Source organism: Onychostruthus taczanowskii, unplaced genomic scaffold (assembly GCF_017590055.1).
Source record: "Onychostruthus taczanowskii isolate IOZ18803 unplaced genomic scaffold, ASM1759005v1 scaffold147, whole genome shotgun sequence".
Classification (NCBI taxonomy): domain Eukaryota; kingdom Metazoa; phylum Chordata; class Aves; order Passeriformes; family Passeridae; genus Onychostruthus; species Onychostruthus taczanowskii.
The window spans coordinates 860,742-879,477 of NW_024498652.1; the positions used below are offsets into that span (position 1 = coordinate 860,742).

Consider the following 18,736-nt stretch of genomic DNA (forward strand, 5'->3'; position numbering starts at 1 on the left):
CGAGATGAAGATTCCTGTTTGCATAACCATTTGCAGAAAAACTTTGTTACAACTGCTTTTTATGGAGATGTGGGCAGGTCAGCCAACATTCATGATTAAGTGGCAAACATCTGTGCTCTGGATAAAACAACTGTCAAAAGAGATCATAACTGTCCAGAAAAGTTCTGTAATATGCACTTCACATAAACAAAATGTCTTTTGGGAGGGGAAAGTTTCCTATTTATCTTAAAACCAAATTGCTGTGCAAAACTGTGACTATTACTCAGAACGTTTAGACTTAGTAATGTAGTTATATACAGTTTGTGGGAAAAAAAAAGACACCAAAATGCAACAGAACAAGAAAGCTTGCATTGGAAAGAAGTTCTGAAATAATTATCCATTCTACTATTTTAATAATCTTTTCATGCTGAATTCTGCATACTGCAGTTGACATTATATTGCAGCTTTCTAATTCATATATAGTATTAAATATTATAGGTTAACATGTGATTTCTTTTTATGTCTATAAAAACAAAGGAATAATATCTCCATACACACTATGTCAAAAAGCTTTCTTTCACAATTACAATAGTGCTCAGTCTGTGTAACAAATCAAATTTTCTTAATGTTTAAACTACAAATTGCTGAAGTGACCTCTCTTTTCTCAGTACTCAGTTTTATTATTTAGAGTTCTGTTTTCCGATTTTAATGTTGAGATTTATGGGCAAGACACTCCTGAATCAATAACCACTTTTTGAGCTTGGGGAAATACAGGTGCTGATGTATATCTTGTAACCATCTGTAAATTTCTACTTGCTAGCACAACACCAGTTTCTGGACAAACATCCCTTACGGCATTTCTTTCTATTAGGGAGCAAATTGAAAAGAGGCGTCTTAAAACTTTGGGATGTGCCATAATTACACAGTATCAAAGAAGCAGACTTTAATGATTAAGAACAATGTAATTAAGAAGGTGCTTTGCTTGCCCAGCTTTCCCAAGCAATCAAAATTTATTTGCTATTTGTTGTTCTCCCCTGTGGGAAAGTCTTAGTATGGTAGGTGGAGGACAAAGGCAGAGCTTCCTACAGTTACTGTGATTTAGATTTAAATTACTTTTACAGGTAAGGCCTTCCACTGTCTACTCTAAAAATCTTAACACTGAATCTTTTCCTTGGCTTTATGACAAATGAATTCCTATTTCAGTTTGCATTACATATTTGGGTTTAAAATGTGCTTTTATTGTGCACATAAATATGAGCAGAAACAAAAGAGCAGCTGGCCTTGTGGATCATATCATGCTTTCTAGATACCTTGGAGTTTTTTCGTTAGGTGTTTTGGTTTCTTAGTGGATATAATTCTGAAGGTTTTCATCAATTCAGATCATTCTAAGAGAAAAATGGTTTGCTTTTCAGAGTTGTTCTCCAGTTTCTACTGGCACCTCATGGCATCCTAATGCTCTTCATTTGCAAGACATTTGTGGGACATTTTGAAGTACATTTTTTCAGAATTCATTTATTGTTGATTTTTCTGGCTAAGCTGCAGCTAATGGTGGATAAAAAATATTGTTATATTTAAGTTGTGTGAGGGTTTTCTAATACAGGGAGTATGGTGGTGTAGATGGAATAAATCAGCTCAAGAAGGGCCCCTATACCACCAACCCTTCTTCTCTTGTGTGGGAATACAAATGCACTAGTTATGCTCCACTTACAAATAGTGCTGAAAAACTACTTGGCTTTCTTGAGCAGGATATACTATTTTATTTGGGGAATCTATTTCAGTAGCTGGGCTTGGCTAGGGTTCTGAGAAGAAAGTCCCCTGGCTGTTGATAGCCTACAGTTAATTAAGGGTTTCTGTGACATGAAAGAAGAGCCTTTCCCCCTTCCAGAATCACTGAGCTGATGCTTTCAGCTTACTTCACTGACTGGAATGGAGATACTGTGGTTTTTTGCTTTGTTCGTTAGGGGGTCGGTTTTATTTTTGTGGAGAGTCACAACTGTGTATGATCTGCTAGGCCTAATAAGAGGTTGCAGAAATAGCAGAGACTGGCCAACTGGCTTATTACCCCATGAGGCTTTGAGCCAGAGGGGGAATAAGTGCATGGGTCCAGGGACATGACATGAGATCAGCTGCTTCTTTCGAGAGAGCTGGTTCTGTATCTCAAGGATCTTGATAATTCAGCAATAGAAAAATTATCTCATCCTTGGAACTAGAGTCTCTTTGCCCAACCAAAAAGCTGTCTCAGTTACAGTCTGCCTAACCTGATTTCAGTGGTATGGACACTCCCAAAGGTACATTTGCTGTGCCATCATATGAGAAACTATTAGGGAAATGTGGAAAGAAAAGCTCAGCACTTTTCTGGGAGGAAGGGCTGTGATCAGACAAAGATCTCATTAAGTTTGCTTTGCCATACACACTGTGATAAGGATGCTGCCTGCTGTAAGCACAGGCATTTGACTTTGTCTAAGACAATTTAATCTTAGAGTTCCAGTATCCTATGACACTGTAATCTATGGTTTACCCCAAAACTAGAACTGAGACGCTCATGCTACAAAATATGGAAAAATGGAATGAGGCCCTTTAGAAAACAGTATCAAAGAAAACTAGTCTTTGCTGCTCTTTGGACCTGGGAGAACCTTGGCTGGGGTATTTTGACTTCCCACTTAATTTCTGATTAGAAGTGCGAGTGCTAAAGAGGAATAGAAGTTTTTTATGCTGTTAGCTAGTTCACTGTTCTCCATCTTGCTTCTAGACAGAAGGCTATGCCATACTTCATGTATTCTTGACTAAAATTGTTCTTTACTTAAGCTGGGGAGGAATTCTCACCATGGAATACAGACAATATAAACCTGTGGTGTTTTGCTTTCATTTGCATTCTTGGGATGGCTGGGATGGAAGCTGGCAGAGTGGGTATTTCTGAGACACAACTGGAACTCTGCTGCTAATCTAGGGGAAATTAATGTATGTTGTGCACAGAGAAAATTTCTGTAAAATTTGGATTAAGAACTGTAAAATGTCCTCAGTGGCAGCTTGAAAGGCCATTTTAGAAGGCACAGTTTAAAAGTAATTTACCTTTTTTAAGTTACCTTTTGCAACACTGTGTTCATTGAAGAAGATGCCTGGGTTTATTCTATGAACAGAATCTCTTGGAATTTGTAGCTGTTCTAAATGTCAGTATGGCTGTTAATTCAGGAAGCAAGTGGACCCAATCCATTTTCTCAGGAAGCATTTCAAATCTTCCATCTATTCATTAAAGATTCAACTTATCTGCAGAATCTGTTTACTTGTAACTTGATAGTAGTGCAAATATGCACCTGATTTCCACAGAATGTGACATACGGTTATTTGCCAGAATTTCTACTTCTCATTTTAGTTCTCGTTTTTAGTCCTTGTGGGGTTTTACTGCCTTTTTTTCTTTTTTTTCTTTTCCTTTTTTTTTTTTTTTTTCCTCCTTCAAGGGAACCAATTTAATGGACTTTTCATGAAGAATCATTTAGCATGAAATAGTGTTATGGGAGTAACACCATAACCTTTTGCTAGCACCTCCCTAACTTGTCACCACAGGATGCATTTTCAAAGCTGTAGATATGCACAAGCAACTAGTTTCTGCTTCAGAAGTTTGTTCTACTACTGTGTCACTTCATACCTGCTCAGCAGTGCACCGAGCCCTGACTGACCTAGGGCTTCGGTCTCCCTTAAATCCTAAGTCTCTGATGGAATCAAATGGAGAGCTTCTCTAGTGCTCTGCTTGTACCCCCTGCTTGAATTTTCCACTTAACTGAGTGGTATGTGCAACAAATGCCAAAATTAATGTTTCTTGCCAAAACAGGGATATGAGACCTCCTGTGATGTGAGTTGTTGACAACAGCTATAAAAATGTTTGCATTTACATTTGCAGTTGGTGCATAAGAATGTGTGCACTGTTTACTACACAGTAGGCTGCTCCTCAACATCTCATCAGGAAAGCTGCTTTTCAGGTTCTGAAGGTGACAAACAGATTCAATAGCAAAAAATCCCCACTTACCTACTGCTGCAGGCTCACAGAAAAATAGAAGAAGACAAGAGAATGGCAGCTAGAATGGAAATACTACTATATGCTGACATACTGCAGATGAAAGGAATCAATAGAAATATTACATTCAAGCTATGAAGAATTTCTTGGTGGGGGTTTCTAAGCAGGGGGGTTTCTAAACACTTTTACTAAGGGAGTAATTACTCTGGTGAGCTGGGCCATGCAGTCATTTTCTGTGAGATAAACATGTGACCAGCTCAGGGCCTGAGACCCATCAATGACCTGTTTGCACTGGCAGCCAGAGAATGGCTGCAGAGAGGGAGAGGGGAGATGGGGAGGATGACCTGGCTGCAAGCAAGGTGTCTTTGGTCACAGTAAAAAAATCTGTGTTCACAAACACAGGGACTTTTAGAGCACTAAGGCTATTGGGAGGCACCATCTGTTGAAGGCTGTACTGTTGCACTATTCAGCGAAAAGCGCTACAGTTTTTAACATGGATTCAGTATCTAGTTCCCAATCATGGCAAGAAATATCTTCCCCTTCAATCATGTTCGTAGAGAAGTCTTTGTTCCCAGTGAATAGGCCTCTGAAAATCTCCATGAGCAAAACCATTTAGCAAGCAAATAAAGTACTTGAAAATTGTCTTTATAATCCAAAAAGATCTTTTAACAATGTTAAAAAATACAGAGTAAAAGCAAGTCAGTCAATTCTTTTATTCCCCCTGAATACAAGTTTCCAAGGTGCTCACCATCTCCAGCAGCAGACAGTAGAAGCCATTTCCAATGGGATTACAACTTCCACAGTACCCACAACTGTGGGAGGCCCTAGTTTACAAAAGACTTGCAAAAGAAAAAAAGCCAAACCAAATTATCTAACCTGTTAGCCAAAAGATGTTAGAACATACACCAAATTTGTTTCACAGCATGAAAATTTACTGTTAATGGAAAGAACTTACCTGCCCTGGGCATTGAAGCGTAAAAGGAAAGAAACATCATCACATTCAGTATTACAAGGTACTGTGTGGGGTTTTTGGCAAATTTTTCCTAGTGAAAAATGTCTGAAATGTCAGTATACATGTTAATGATAATATATGCTAGTTCATACTGCTGACTAAGACAAAATAAAGCAAATTTGATCCTCATTTTTGCACTGACTTATTTTGTTAAACCCTGTCTGGCTGTGTTTGGAATGTAGATGTCCTGCTATTATTCTCGCACTATGGCTCAATCACTGATGACTCACTATAATACCTGATCTTGATTTGTGGCTTGACACCTCCTCTGCTCATGTTTCCACCTACCATCACCTCACTTGGGTAAGCAGCAGCAGTTCCGTCACCTTTTTTCAGACTGATATTTTCTGATAGCTGTATGACTTCTGGAACAAAGCTCTTCTGACTGCTAAAGGAACCCACCAAACACCTTTCCATCCAGAGTAGTTTTTTGGATTTTGCATCTTTTTAATACAGACAAGTTTAACTTTAAAAACATAAAATACAGAAGCAATGTACTGTCTCTCCAGTGTGCTTTATTTTGTGTTCTACAGGAATCTACACCTGTGTTCTACACCAATCTGTTGAGGAAACTCTTAATTGCATCAAAGTGTGAGCTCTCCCTTGATTCTAATCCCATTCTATGCACAAAAATAAGCTGTAAAAGTTCCTGACTTGTTAACATGGCCTGTTTATTTGGTATCTAAACAACAAATTCTGCTACAGAAATACTTCAGGGACTGATTTTATTTGGGCTAACCACTAACTTCTAGACAAATTCAAAAGTCCCATTCTTGAGCAGCCCATCATCTATAAAAAACAGGAGATGGAAGACTATGGAATGTGAAAGACTAGAGCTGAAATGGCTTGTTCAACACCATGAAAGATCTGGTGGTGGACAGAATCAGTACTGAAAATGTACCTGGTTCTCTTAGGCCTTGTTTGTAGAAGCACCAACAGATCTGAGCTGTTCTAGATTAATATGGTTACATAGAGGATTATGCAAATAAAATTGGTACTGAAAGGATGACCACTCAGTCCTTGTGGGTATTTCCAGTGTTTACTAGATGCTGCTCTCACAGCATCCTGGAGACTTCCCTTTCTTTTCCCAGGTGGGAGCCCAATCCCACACTGTAGCAACAATAAACAAAACATTGAGTGTTGAGGCTGAACCAAAGCTCACAGATGTTAAGGGCTCAATCTGTTACTTCCTCAGGAAGGGCAATTGCAATCTGACTCACAGCTCTGCCCTCCTCCCCTCCAGGAAAGAGCCTCCTCCTCCTGCCATGCACAGCACAGCCAAACCACAATCAGCGATGTTCTCTCTGCAAAACACACCCAGTTGCACCGCGTCTCTCACTGCTGGGCAATTCGCTCTTCTATTGAGCTGCACTCAAACGACATAGACAAACTTCCGAAGTTTAATTAGTTCTGAGGGTATTTAGTGCTGTGACAGGGTAAAACACCTCCAGAGCAATGGGTTGTTTCTGCGCACAGTCAAGAATATTTCCCCACACTTGAAACTTGTGACTGATTGTAGATTATTTATCTGATGCAGTTTCCCTTGGCTGCCTTCAGAAATGTTTTTTTTTTTTTTTCCTGTAGTTTCCAGTAGTTTCCCTGCGGGTGGTATTATGAATGCGGGCACTTAGGGCAGCCTTACTGTAGCACGGGCTCGCTCTAGTGCCCACAGTGCAAGTTGCAGTTGAGTTGAAGCTTTCAAACCCCTGCAAGCTGAACTGTGTCATAAAATCATAGACCACTAGTCTCAGTTCCCACTGTTTCTAAAGGAGTGAATGAATGATACAGATGATTTGAGGTCAGAAATTGTAATTTATTCTATTTTGGAAGTCTCCAGATAGTTTCCTGAGGGACACTTATCACCTTTCTTTACTGTAGACAGCAAGGCATTTACAGCCAAGACTATAACCATTTTTTGTTTCTTTCTATTAGCTCTTAAAATAATCCAAAGTTTACAAGAAAGGTTAATCATTAATTAAACTTCATCTGTGCAGAGGGAATATGTAGACGATTTCCCAAATAAATAATTTGATGATTTCCCAGAAAAAATAATTCTGTATACTCCTTACACAATCCTCTGTTCCCTGAGCAGCCCCTAGATTTAAGCATTGGCCCTATGAAATGCCAGAACAATTACATTCTGAATAACGCTGCCTCACACAACACCTGCAATAATACAATGATTAAGTGTGTGTATTCGTACTTAAGCCACTGGCTGGTTCAACTAAACACAATGCACTCTGCTACTCTTTGTGCCTCACTCTGTTCTCCTTTGCTCCACCATGGGGTCACTCGCACAGGCCGCACCTCTTCATGACCTGCTCCAGCATGGCAACCTCCCACAGCTTGCATTCCTGTCCAGTCCCCCACGGCATCACAAGTCCTGCCAGCAAATCTATTCCAGTGTGAACCTCCATGGGCTGCCTCACCTTGATCTTCTCTATGGGCTCCAGGGAATCTGCTCCTGCAGCTGGACCACCTGCTCTCACTCCTTCCTCACTGGCCTGGATGTGCGCAGCGCTGTTTCTCCCTCAGCTTCCCCACTCTCCTACAATTGCTGCAAATCGCGATTTATATTTTGTTAGACACGTTCCCAGAGGCACCACCACCACCCTTTCTGGGGGTCTGAGCCATGCCTGATGGTGGGTCCTTTGGTTCCAGTGGGAATGCCATGCTGGGCCTGGGCATGCCTGCAGGCCCCGGGCGCCTGCAGCGCTGCCCTCAAAATCTGCAAGGCAAAGAAAGGGAGGTGTGTTGCACTTTCACTGCTCAATGCAGAGCTCCCAGAGCTCAAAGCAGTGTTTACAGTGGGAAATTGTAAATAGAGGAAAATTGCACACCACGAACAAGATTACTATAAAAAATAACTGTAGATTAACTTTAAATGGAGGTGTGATGTCTTACACAGGGTAGCCTGGTCTCGCAATCCAGCCCAGCAATGGCCTCACTGGGCATGCGGACAGGACAGGAGAGCCCGCTCCTTCCCATCTTTCACAGCAGCCAGCCTGGGAAAGCAGGGCCAGGCAGGGCTGATGCTGGGCCCTACTGCCTCCATCTCGGACCCCTCCTTGGCCTCTGCATCCCCTCCTTACCCTTTGCATCCCCTCCTTACCCTTCTCATCCTTCCTCTCTCCCCTTGTCTTCCCCATCTCCTTCCCTCCCCTCTGTTCCCCATCCCTTCCCCCCCCCCCATTCTTTTCTCATCCCTTCCTTTCCCTTTATTCTTCCTCATCCCTCCACCCCTCCCCTCCCCTCCCCTCTCTCCCCTCCCCTCTTTTTGCATGGAAAATCACACTATGAATAGCCAGTGTCCATAAGGGAGACAGAACGTTATTCGAATAAAGAGATAGAGTTCGTTGCGGCACACGCCCGCGGGGTTTTATGTCTCGAGGTTTTGGAGGGGGCAGCCTCCTTTTACCCTAAACTCCAGGTGGCATATTGCCCTCTTCCCTTCCCCATCGCCTGAGGTACTAGGAAGGTACAGCCTTCCTGCACCACACCCCCTTGAACCTGGCATTTTACCCCAAAGTTCAGAAGCATAAGCTTGCGCAGACCCTGTTCTATTTCAGGGGCCAAGCTGTCTGGCCTCTGCAACAAACCTGCAGCCTGAAGTTAACAGCGACATTAAGACAGAGTTCAAAGTCGTTAACACCCATACTTCCACGCACAGAATCGTTGGTAAAGACATTAGGACACATCTTCCCTATCACTTTCCCCTGCTCATCCTCTTCCTTTCCCCATCTCTTCCTCTCCTTCCCTCTCTTAATCCCATCTCATCATATCTCCTCCCTTCTTTTGCACAACCCTTCCTTCCCTCTCCTTCCCGGTTCCTTCCTATCCTCTCGTTCCCGCCCCTCCATTCCCCACCCCTTCCTTTCCCCTCCCCATCTCTTCCACTTCTCTTCCTTTTCCCTTCCTCTGCCCATCCCATCGCACACTACAGTTCCCAGCAGGCGGCGGTGCTGGCGCATGCGCGGTGCTGGCGCGCCGCCCCTCCCCGTGTTGTCCCTCCCGCGGTGGGGCCGGGGCCGGGCACTGCGGTCGGGGCAGCCGGGCCAGGCGGCGCGGAGCGGAGCGGAGCGGAGCAGAGCAATGGCAGCGCCGGGGCTGAGGTTCGACGGGCGGGTGGTGCTGGTGACAGGCGCCGGAGGAGGTGAGCGCCAGCCGGGCTCTGCGCACCCGCGGGAGACGGCGGAACTGCTCGTGGGCAGCCCGGGCGGTGCGGGCGCCGAGCCGCCGCTGCCCGCTGCCCCGGCAGGTGCCCCGGGGACAGCGGTCCGGCTTCGGGGGGGAAAAGCGGGTTGTTTCCGCAGAGGGGAGAAGCGGGGCCGCGGGGGAGGTACTGTCCGTGCCGTCCCTGGCCGTGCCAAGGCTGTGCAGGGGTCAGGGCCGTGCCTCCTGCTGCCGTCCGAGGCCGGCCCGGCGCTGCCCACGGTGGGGACCCCTCCGAACGTGGAGGATTTCTGCTGTTTAAACACACGCAGGGAGCAGCGCCGCTGCGTCCCGCTCAGCTGTGGATGTCCTCCTCCTCCAAGTGCTGTCCTGGTGTTCTGGCTCCTTCCACCTGAGCTTGGACGTAGCGTGTGAGGCGTGTGACCCGTGCGGCTTGGCACAGTGCTGCTGCAGCACGGCTTTCCCGGGTGCCGTCGGTGCTGCAGAAAGTAGCCGCCCACCTGCTGCTGCCTTCCCGGCCCGCACCCAGGTGGGAGCAGAGGGAGAGATAGATCTCTGCCAGCAGCAGGGCTGGCCTGCGCTGTTGGTGGTCTGCAGGCTTGATCTCTCCGGGGAGCGTGGTCTGTCGTGGAATGCTTGGTTTTGCCAGGAAATGTTTTTGTATTTGTTGTTATGGCGTGGGGTTAGTTGGTTGGTTGGTTTTTTTTGTTGTTTGTTTCTTCCCCCTTTGATTATTTTTTTTTCTTTCTCTGTGCCCATGCTTTGACCATTGCCTGCTGTGGTGGTTGAGCAAAAATACAGGCTATCAGTGTGGATGAGTGAGGGAAAGTTTGTGTTTGTGATGAGCTCTTTAGGAAACTTGTTTAGCCATACTCTGAAATGTTGTGCCCTCTCCACAGAGGAGTTTTGCTCTCATTTTGTGGTGCCGCACATAGGCAGAGGAGTAATTTTGGAGCCCTAGATTAAGTGATGTCTTATGAAGAAGTTGTTTTGGAAAGCACTGAACAGTCCATGTACATCACCTGAAAGTGACCAACCCAATAACAATCGAGACCAGGTTTTTTAATGGTGCTTTTCTGCTTTTACCAGATTCTATATTTGTGGCCTTTTCCCTACATAGTAAGTTTCACTGAAGAACAGGTTATGATCTTGCATAATAGCAAAACAAGGTCACTGTGGCAGTAACAAAGCTTCTGAGTAGAAGTTGTATGTCATAAGTGTGTGTACAGTGACCCTTGTACTCCTAGGGTTAGACTGCTTAAAAATGGTTTGTTAATAGAAAAAATTCCTCTTTATGTTTTATTTCACAACATATTTTTAGTAAGCGTTGATTAAATTTAAGCCAAGATTAAGGGAGGTCCTGTTGACTACAGATTAGTTATTGTTTTGCTTTTATTTAATTTACAAATAAAATGTTAGATTGCATTAACTAACAGCATTGTGGTTTTGGCATTGATTTTTTGGATGCTGGTGAACAGATCAGAGCTGGGAATTTATTCAGATATCTGAATCACTAATTTATGTCAAAGTGATACCTGTTTTCACATATGCACGTATGTGAAAAGTATTTCCTTTCACTTTGAGCAGATCCTCTGTGAAGTACAGTGTTGGACATTGCTTATGCAATCTATCTTTTTTTTTTATTAGGGTTACTTTTGATTCTTAAACATTCAGTCCTTGCTTAGCAGTTGAGAAGGCGAGCTCCTATAACACGGCCTGAGTTTTGTGCACTTCTCAGTGGCTTTCCAAAACAAAACAAAAAAAGGCTTTCTTGGACTTGGATTACATGAGCAGTGGGTGTATATACACCTCACATGTGAAACTCTCTGTTGCTGAGGCCTAAGAGAGTCTTAAGGAAATTTTCAACCTTTTTCTGTGAAATTAGTATGCTTCAAAACAATATATACAGTTGTTATTTTTTCCCCCTTTTTTTTCTTTTGAGAAGTGGCTTTGACTGTCTGAGTGAGGTGGAAAGAGATACTGTTTGTACTCTGAGAAACTTTCTTCTGGCTGATGACTTTTTCATCATTCCAACCTCCTTTTTTTTGGAAATGAATAAAAAAGGATCAGTGCCATTAATCCTAAAAACTTTTGATTGGTACTGTGGATAGTATATCTGTAAATCATTTATTGCAATGAATGCCAAACACAACTAGAATCTAAGCCAGAGTGAAGGTTCAAGACCCTTGCTTTTGTTTGTAATGTAGAAATGACAGTCTTTTCTTAGGATAGGCAAACTGTGTATCTGTTTGGTTAACTGAGATATTAGGCATTCCTTTGTATCCAAATGATTTTGTCAGTATATCTTCAGTCACAGTTAAATTTTGTTCAGTTTCTTTTTCAAATCTTAACTTTAACGAGGAAAGTATCTTATTCACTTAGTGTGTAATTAATTAACTTGAAACATTCCCTCCTTCTTTAGTGTTACTTTAGGACATTAAAGGTTCTTCCTTTCAAACACATTTTTCTATCACAAGCACAAACTCAGCAGCATACAGCTTTCCCAGATGCTTCGGTTGAATCCAATAAAAAAGAGTAAGCATGGTTTGTTTGGGTTTTTTTTTCTTGACTGGAAGTTTTACTTACTATTTATCTGTTTGTTTACTTTTATATGTTGTTCTTAAAAAAGATTTTGAGCTCCTGGGGGAAGTAATGTTTTACTTTGAACCTGCAAGGTGTTTGTTTTGATTTGGTGCATTTTCCTTAATGCCATTCATTTTTGTGTAGCTTTTGTCTGAATTGTGATCCAGGAAACAAATTCACTCTTGTTTTTAACTTCTTTTTTTTTTTTTTTAATTAGGTTTGGGCAGAGCGTATGCTCTGGCTTTTGCTGAAAGAGGAGCTTCAGTAGTTGGTAAGTTTTATCTTAACTAACTTGATCTAGACAGTAACCTTTGCCTTTTCACATAGCTTGCCTCTGACAGTCCATGCCCTTTTTGACAGTAACCTTTGTTATTTAATGGTTTTCTGTCTTATCTTTTGCTGTTTAATTTTGCCTCTAAGCTTTATTTTCTTATGAAACAAGTTGCCCAAGTTTCTCCAAGGGCTTACCTTTGCTGGAAAGCCAGTTTGAGTCAGATAGTTTCTTAGATTTAACTTTCATCTATGCATGCAAGTCTTTACTGCAGTCTGTGGCCAGAGGGTGTGTTGTCTTAGGTAAATTCTAAATTCTCAGAAGCTTCCAATATGAACATTTGAATATGTGAATATGTTGTCTTATAGTGCTTTCTCCCAAGAAATGTAACTCAATAGTGTTGTTTCTTTCTACAGCTCATGGGACAGAAGCGCTGTCTGGTATCAGTGTCAGTGCCAAATAGCTGTCAGTTGAGGATTTCTGGTGGTTTTGTAGTTCTTTGGTTGAGCCGTAGCAGGGCATATTTAGTTATGAAAAATGCTGTGTCACAAGGCAATTCTGAAGGTTGAGTTGTATTTTGGGTACTCACCTGCAGTCAGCATTGCCATTTTTAGACTGGCTCTTTGGAAAAATCTTTTCACTGAAAGGCTTGTCAGGCACTGGAACAGGCCAGGGAGGTGGTTGAATGACCACCCCGGGAGTATTTAAAAGATGGGTAGGTGTGGCACTGAGGGACATGGTTTACTCCTCGGCTTGGCGGTATTAGGTTAATGGTGGGACTTAACCTTACAAGATGTTTTCAACCTAAATCATTCTGTGATTTTATGATTTTGTTGCCTATGAATGAATTTGTACAGGTACTGTTCCTGAGTTCAAGATTAAATGCTTAAAGAGATTATGGACAAGACCTTGCTCACTGTTTTTGTTTCTCGTTTTCTAATGACAACACCAATCTCAGTTTACAAAATTTCATGAAGATTGTTTGGTTTTACTTCATTGATTAAAAATATGTATGTATGTATGTAGACAACTTCAAAAAAATCTGGGTTGTTTCTTCTTTTTTTCTGTTAATTGCCATCTTTGATACTTGCTGTATTTATCACGTGAATAATTCACATCAAGTTCTTATTTAGCAAAAATTATGTCACTGAAGCAGTCCAAATATTTTATATTGACTGTCTGCATATGGTGGTGGTCTTACTTTCCAGAATGATCTGAAGAAAATGTATTCTATTGCCTGACCACAGCTAATGCTCCTTTATCTCTTGGGTTTATTGTGCAATAACTAAACAGTACGTTAAGAATTGACTCTAAGGGCAACTTCTTGTTTACTTTTGGAAACTTCACCACACTTCAGCTTGTCTTGCAGTATTACCTCTACATGCTTATATTTTTTTCTCTTGTTCTCTTACAAATCTGACTTCAAGGATTGAGAAACTACTTGTATAAACCCTTAGTTTTTAAAACTCAAGCAGATATGAGGCTCATATCTGCCTTGTCTCTTTAAAACAAGTTCCCTTTTGTAAGCTGTGGAAATGAAGGTATGTTGTAACATCCATGATCAAATGATCAAACTCTGGAGGAATATTTTGAGTAGTTGGAAGAAAAACAGTCGACCCCAACATGACATCTTTGTCCAGTCCTGCATCTCTGTTGAGTGAGTTGCTGTTGGTGTGGTTAGATTGACAAGAGCAACCTAGGTGGAAAACTCCATTCTCATCACCCTAAGGCTGCCTGCTACAACTGTTTTTTGTTTTCTTTATCTCCTACATGCATCTCATGAGGAAAAGTTGAAAGCAGGAAGAAGGGATGATTTGCTTTTGTCTTGAATTCTATGTTTTCTGCAGACCTACTGTTTCTTCTGGTCTGTCTGAGGGCTCTTGTGTTGCTGTTTTAGAGTTATGCTTTTGAAGCATCTCTCCTGATATGTATCTTATTTGTATTTTTGCTTGTATAGTGAAATAGTATTGAATTGCATGAGTGCTTTAAGAAACAGACTGGAAGATGCAATCTATCAGCACACCAACATTGTTCATGTGTGTTTGGTTTGTGACACCAGAATACCACAAGAAATCAACTGGCTTAAAAAACTTGTACTGTAGATGTGAGATGCTCTGCCAGTTGTTTCACCCTTCAGATTTGCTTCTGCTGCTCTGCTATGACACACTCATAGCCTTAGAGGAATTCTTCTTCAAGGTTCAGACTATAGCTGCAGTCTTTGGCTCTTTTCGACTGCATGTTCTCAACTGAAAATTGCATGATGTAAAGCTTGGGCTTAAAATAATGTTATTTCTCTATTTTGTTGTTAGGTTTTTTTTCATTGTTCTATCACACTCATGGAGTTACTATTTTTAAAGCCTATTATAGCTCAGCTCTTGCTTACACACTGATTTAGTACCTGTGTACCTGTGCTCGGCCTAAGGTACTTTACCACCTCTGAAAATTTTACCAAATATTTAATTAAGTTTTTGTCAGCAAATTGCTATTGAAGTGTGGGATAAGCATATATAAACTTGTCTGTGGTAGAGAGTTGTAAGGTCTTACAGGACTGAATGCTTTGTATATGTTTATCATCCGAATTGTTCACTCTTCTTTCCCAGGTGTTGTTCCTGATTTGCTTTCCCGCTAATACCATGGATGTTGCAGACTGAGCAGTCTGCCTGCGTTGCCTATCCTAACACATCACTACACTTAGAAATCTTCCTTAATGCCTCATTTGAATTGTGTTGGCTGCATGTTTGGATTGTTAGATATTGGTCTATTAGCTTGTAGATTTTTGTCTCCTTTGTTTTTTGCATCACTGTTAAGGTACTTGTACTTCCTGCTTAAGGCTGGGCATTTTTTGCTTTTGGTTTGTTTATGCTTGGTTGTTTTTTCTGTTTTTTTTTATATGACCCTCCCCTTTTGATGCTCACTTCTTCTGGACTTTGGAATTTTTATTTTCTCACAAATATTTTGCCATGTTTCTATATTTCTCTTGAAGTGCTGCACACAAAGCTGAATATAGGATTCCAGATGAGGCTTCTTGATCTGGATAATACAGAGTGATTTTGTGGTGTGTCCTGCAAGCCATGTTCCTGTTTACATTGAGAGTTTTTTTAAAAAAGGCACAAAATGGGTCTGTTTCATTTTGTCATGATACAACAGACTTGGCATTGCTGTTTTCATCAAGACCAGCAAGAATATCTTGCATATTTTGTGGATTTCACTGTGTCTGGCTTCTTGAGGTCAGAAGGCAGAAAGCTGGAATTCACCATAGCAAAAGACTGTTCAGCAGAATACCAGTGTTGCATGTAAATTCAGTCACTTCTGGCTTTCTTACAATTCCATTTTGAACCCATTTAAACAACTTCTTAGAATTTTTTAAGATCCTTTGTCTAAATACAACGTTTTTATGGGATTTTTGGGAGTGTTTTTGTTCCCCTGGTAATTCTGTGAAGCTGTGGGATGTGCAGGAGTGCAGCAGAGTGTGGCAACGGTACATTCCAGCTGCCATTAGTGACGCGTGCCCCAGTGTGGAGAGCAGCCTGGAACAGCTGTGTGTCAGGTGGGCCTCTTACCCCACAGGGGCAGGATCTGGAGCTCCGGAGCAGGATCTGGAGCTCCAGAGCAGGCACCGGAGCCTGCTTTGTTCAGACCGCTTGATCTCTTCTGTGGTGGTGTTGACTAGTAGTGGTTTAGCTACTCTATTAAACAGGAACAAAGTCTTTCCAGTCTTGCTTACAGTTCATGCAATAGTTAGAGGCTGGAATAAATTGCCTATGATTGGGTATAGTCTAGATCCTTATCTCTGAACTACAGCACAATTACAGAGGTAGTCTGAGCAGGGCAAGCAAGTCTAATACATGGTGGAGGGTCGGTAAAAAAGGTTCTGTTTTCCATGTTATTTAAAGAAAAAGGGGTAATGCATGTTGCACTACTTTAAAAAAAATAGTCATATGTCCTACTATTTTTCTCTTGTCATCTGTGGTTCTCAGTAATGTGGTTCCAGATGCAGCAGGCTTTATTGATACTCCTTACAACTTCCAATGTGATAATGAAGTAAGGACAGACCGTGAAGTCTGAGTATTAACAACAAAAATTTAATTTCTTTGTCATGTGCAGTGAATGATCTTGGAGGTGATTTTAAGGGATATGGCAAAAGCTCCTCAGCTGCTGACAAAGTTGTCGATGAAATCAGAGCAAAAGGAGGGAAAGCAGTACCCAATTATGGTATGTTATTTTTCCAGATGAGTGTAATACTTTATCTGTAGGAATAATGGACATGTTAAATGAAAAGTTGATGCTGCTTAGTGAAAGATTACTGCCAGCTTACCATTAAATATACATTAAATAGGTGTGATAGCATGTGGAAAGGAGGAGACAGATGCTAAAAGCAGGTGCATTAATTGCCTCTTTTAATTAAGATTTGTCTACTATCTATTGCCCATCTCTTTTTTCTCATTTTTTAACATTGATGTATCAAGCAGCTGTTCATCCACAGTCTTCAGAAGCTAAATGGGAAAGGATAATTCTTGCTTGCTTTGCTTTGTGTTTTTCTTGCAGTCACAAATGTCGTGCCATTTAGATTTGCTGTGTGGGATTTTCTTTAGGCCACATGCAGATAATGACTGTATTTGAATTTAGTTTTCACTGGGGCTGTGCACAATTTATTTTCCTTAGCTCTGTGGAATTAGTTGTTAATATCCTGGAAGTGTAGTGTATCCAGTTAATTTTATTTGAGAATTTGTACTTTTTTCTTACAGATTCTGTGGAAGATGGTGAAAAGCTTGTGAAGACAGCCCTTGAGGCTTTTGGGAGGATAGGTACAGTTGCTTAATTCATGTTGAAACTTGTTTGCAAGTGCAAAGCCATTATAAGCAATGCAGTTAACAACATGTGTATGAAATACGTTTTGACCACAGTAGTACTCACCAGCCCTTCATGCCTGTAGTCAGTGAAATCTGAATACGGGGCTGTTAGCTTTTAATCTGAATTATCAACTTTCCTGTTTTTTGTTGTTGGTGTTTTTTTGTGGGTTTTTTTTTTTTTTTTTGTGGTTTTAGCAGAAGTTTAAAGCTTAGTATATGATTTCTTATTTTCCCACCCTCCAGAATTTTGGAAATTCAATAATGGTTAACAATTTCTATCCCAAAGCACAAAGTCTGTGAAGTGTTATAACTGGCTGCATAGAATTAGCATAAATAGTGTTGCTGAAAGCATCATTTCGTGTTTTGTAAACTCTTCTGCTTACATAAGGTAAACATGCATTAACAGAAATGAAAAAAAGAAAATCCTAAGGTATTTTACCTAACAGTTAACATTCTTTTTAACCATGTGATTTCCACTATTTGAAACCACTTGGTGAGTTTAACTCAGGGTTAAATGGCTTAAAGTACACATAAACAAAGTCAACAGGAACCCAGTTAAATATCTGACAAGAATATGTCCAGGTCACTTTATTAGCTTTGAGACTCTGTAGTTCCTCTAGTTATCATTTGGGCTACTGCAACAAAGCTGTTGGCATAAACTGAATAATCAGGGCATTCTGAAATTCAGAGCAGGCTTCAAAGCTGTACAGGATGGCTGCATCCTGCAGGTATTAGATTCCTAGGCAGCCAGCACTTCACAGCTATGCCTGCCTTTGAGACTTTGTCCCATTGAGGTCTCTGTTGGGTTGAGACTTGCCTGTCCTGAAGTATATTATGTTGTAATTTTTGTCCAAGGGTAGAATTCATTTATCAGGACAAGGAGCTATAGAATATATATAATATGATATATATGTTGAGTGTTGCTGTCTGTGTATATTTGAAAGTAGGAGAAAAATAGAAACAAACTTGTGTTTTATCAGTGCATTGAATTAGTTACCTTTTTTTTATTTCAGATATTGTTATAAACAATGCTGGGTAAGTATACCTGTCCTATTTGAGTGTGGGCTGTCCCTTTTGTGTAAACAAATGTTGATCTTGTGTTTGTTTTGTTTCCCTAATGTCGCATTTTAGGATCCTGAGAGACCGTTCCTTTGTTCGGATAAGTGATGAGGATTGGGGTGAGTTGATTTTAAAATGAATTCAAAATGTTCTTTCTGTGTGAAGGGTGACATGTACATCCCTCCCATGAGAACAACAAAGAACAGAAGACAGGGGAGGCTTACCTTTTGCCCTGCAAGCTTAGTGGAAAGCTGCTTGCGTTCAGTATGCAAACCAGGTCTGTGATGCAACGCATGGTAGGTGTATGTAGTTCCAAAGGGGAAGAAGGGCTTTTCTTCCCACTTCTGGTTGCCAAATGCAGTAAGAAAAAGAGCTGTGTGAATTACACAGTGTGAATTACACACAATAGTTTTTGTGAGTGCAACATTCCTAGTGCCAGCACTGAGTGGCTAAATGCTAAACAGGCTTAAAAGACCCAGAACTAAGCAGAGAGGAAAGCAAACTGATGTGACAAGGGACAGAAGAAAAAGCAAAACCTTCATTGAGATTGTAGATGATGGTAAGTCAGTGGAGGAGACTTTACAAAGATGGTCTGTCTTCTGTACTTCTTGTCTGAGTCTGTTTAAGTGCAGGAATTTTGAATGCTTTTGAATTCTGTACAGGAGAGGCCCATCCAAGAGGTGATATATATGGGCAGCCCCCTCATAACCTGTGCATGTTCAGGCAAGTGCTGAAAAATGATCTGTCAAGACAAAAAATACCCCAAAAACAAACAAACAAACAAAAAAAAAAAAACAAAA

General features: G+C 41.2%; 1 protein-coding gene across 3 annotated transcripts in view; it reads left to right on the top strand.

Moving 5' to 3' along the window:
* Window positions 1-8,988: 8,988 nt before the first annotated feature.
* The window catches only part of HSD17B4 (hydroxysteroid 17-beta dehydrogenase 4), a 94,847-nt gene continuing 85,099 nt past the window's right edge, over window positions 8,989-18,736 (top strand). The window contains exons 1-6 of one of the 3 annotated variants that reach the window (XM_041398404.1): window positions 8,990-9,153; window positions 11,974-12,027; window positions 16,132-16,239; window positions 16,773-16,832; window positions 17,891-17,912; window positions 18,009-18,055. In XM_041398404.1, coding sequence (XP_041254338.1) covers window positions 9,093-9,153; window positions 11,974-12,027; window positions 16,132-16,239; window positions 16,773-16,832; window positions 17,891-17,912; window positions 18,009-18,055 — 352 coding nt within the window. In that variant the 5' untranslated portion in view covers window positions 8,990-9,092. Of the gene's footprint in view, window positions 9,154-11,973; window positions 12,028-16,131; window positions 16,240-16,772; window positions 16,833-17,890; window positions 17,913-18,008; window positions 18,056-18,736 lie in introns of all 3 variants that reach the window. The other 2 variants (XM_041398405.1, XM_041398406.1) reach the window with 2 other exon arrangements.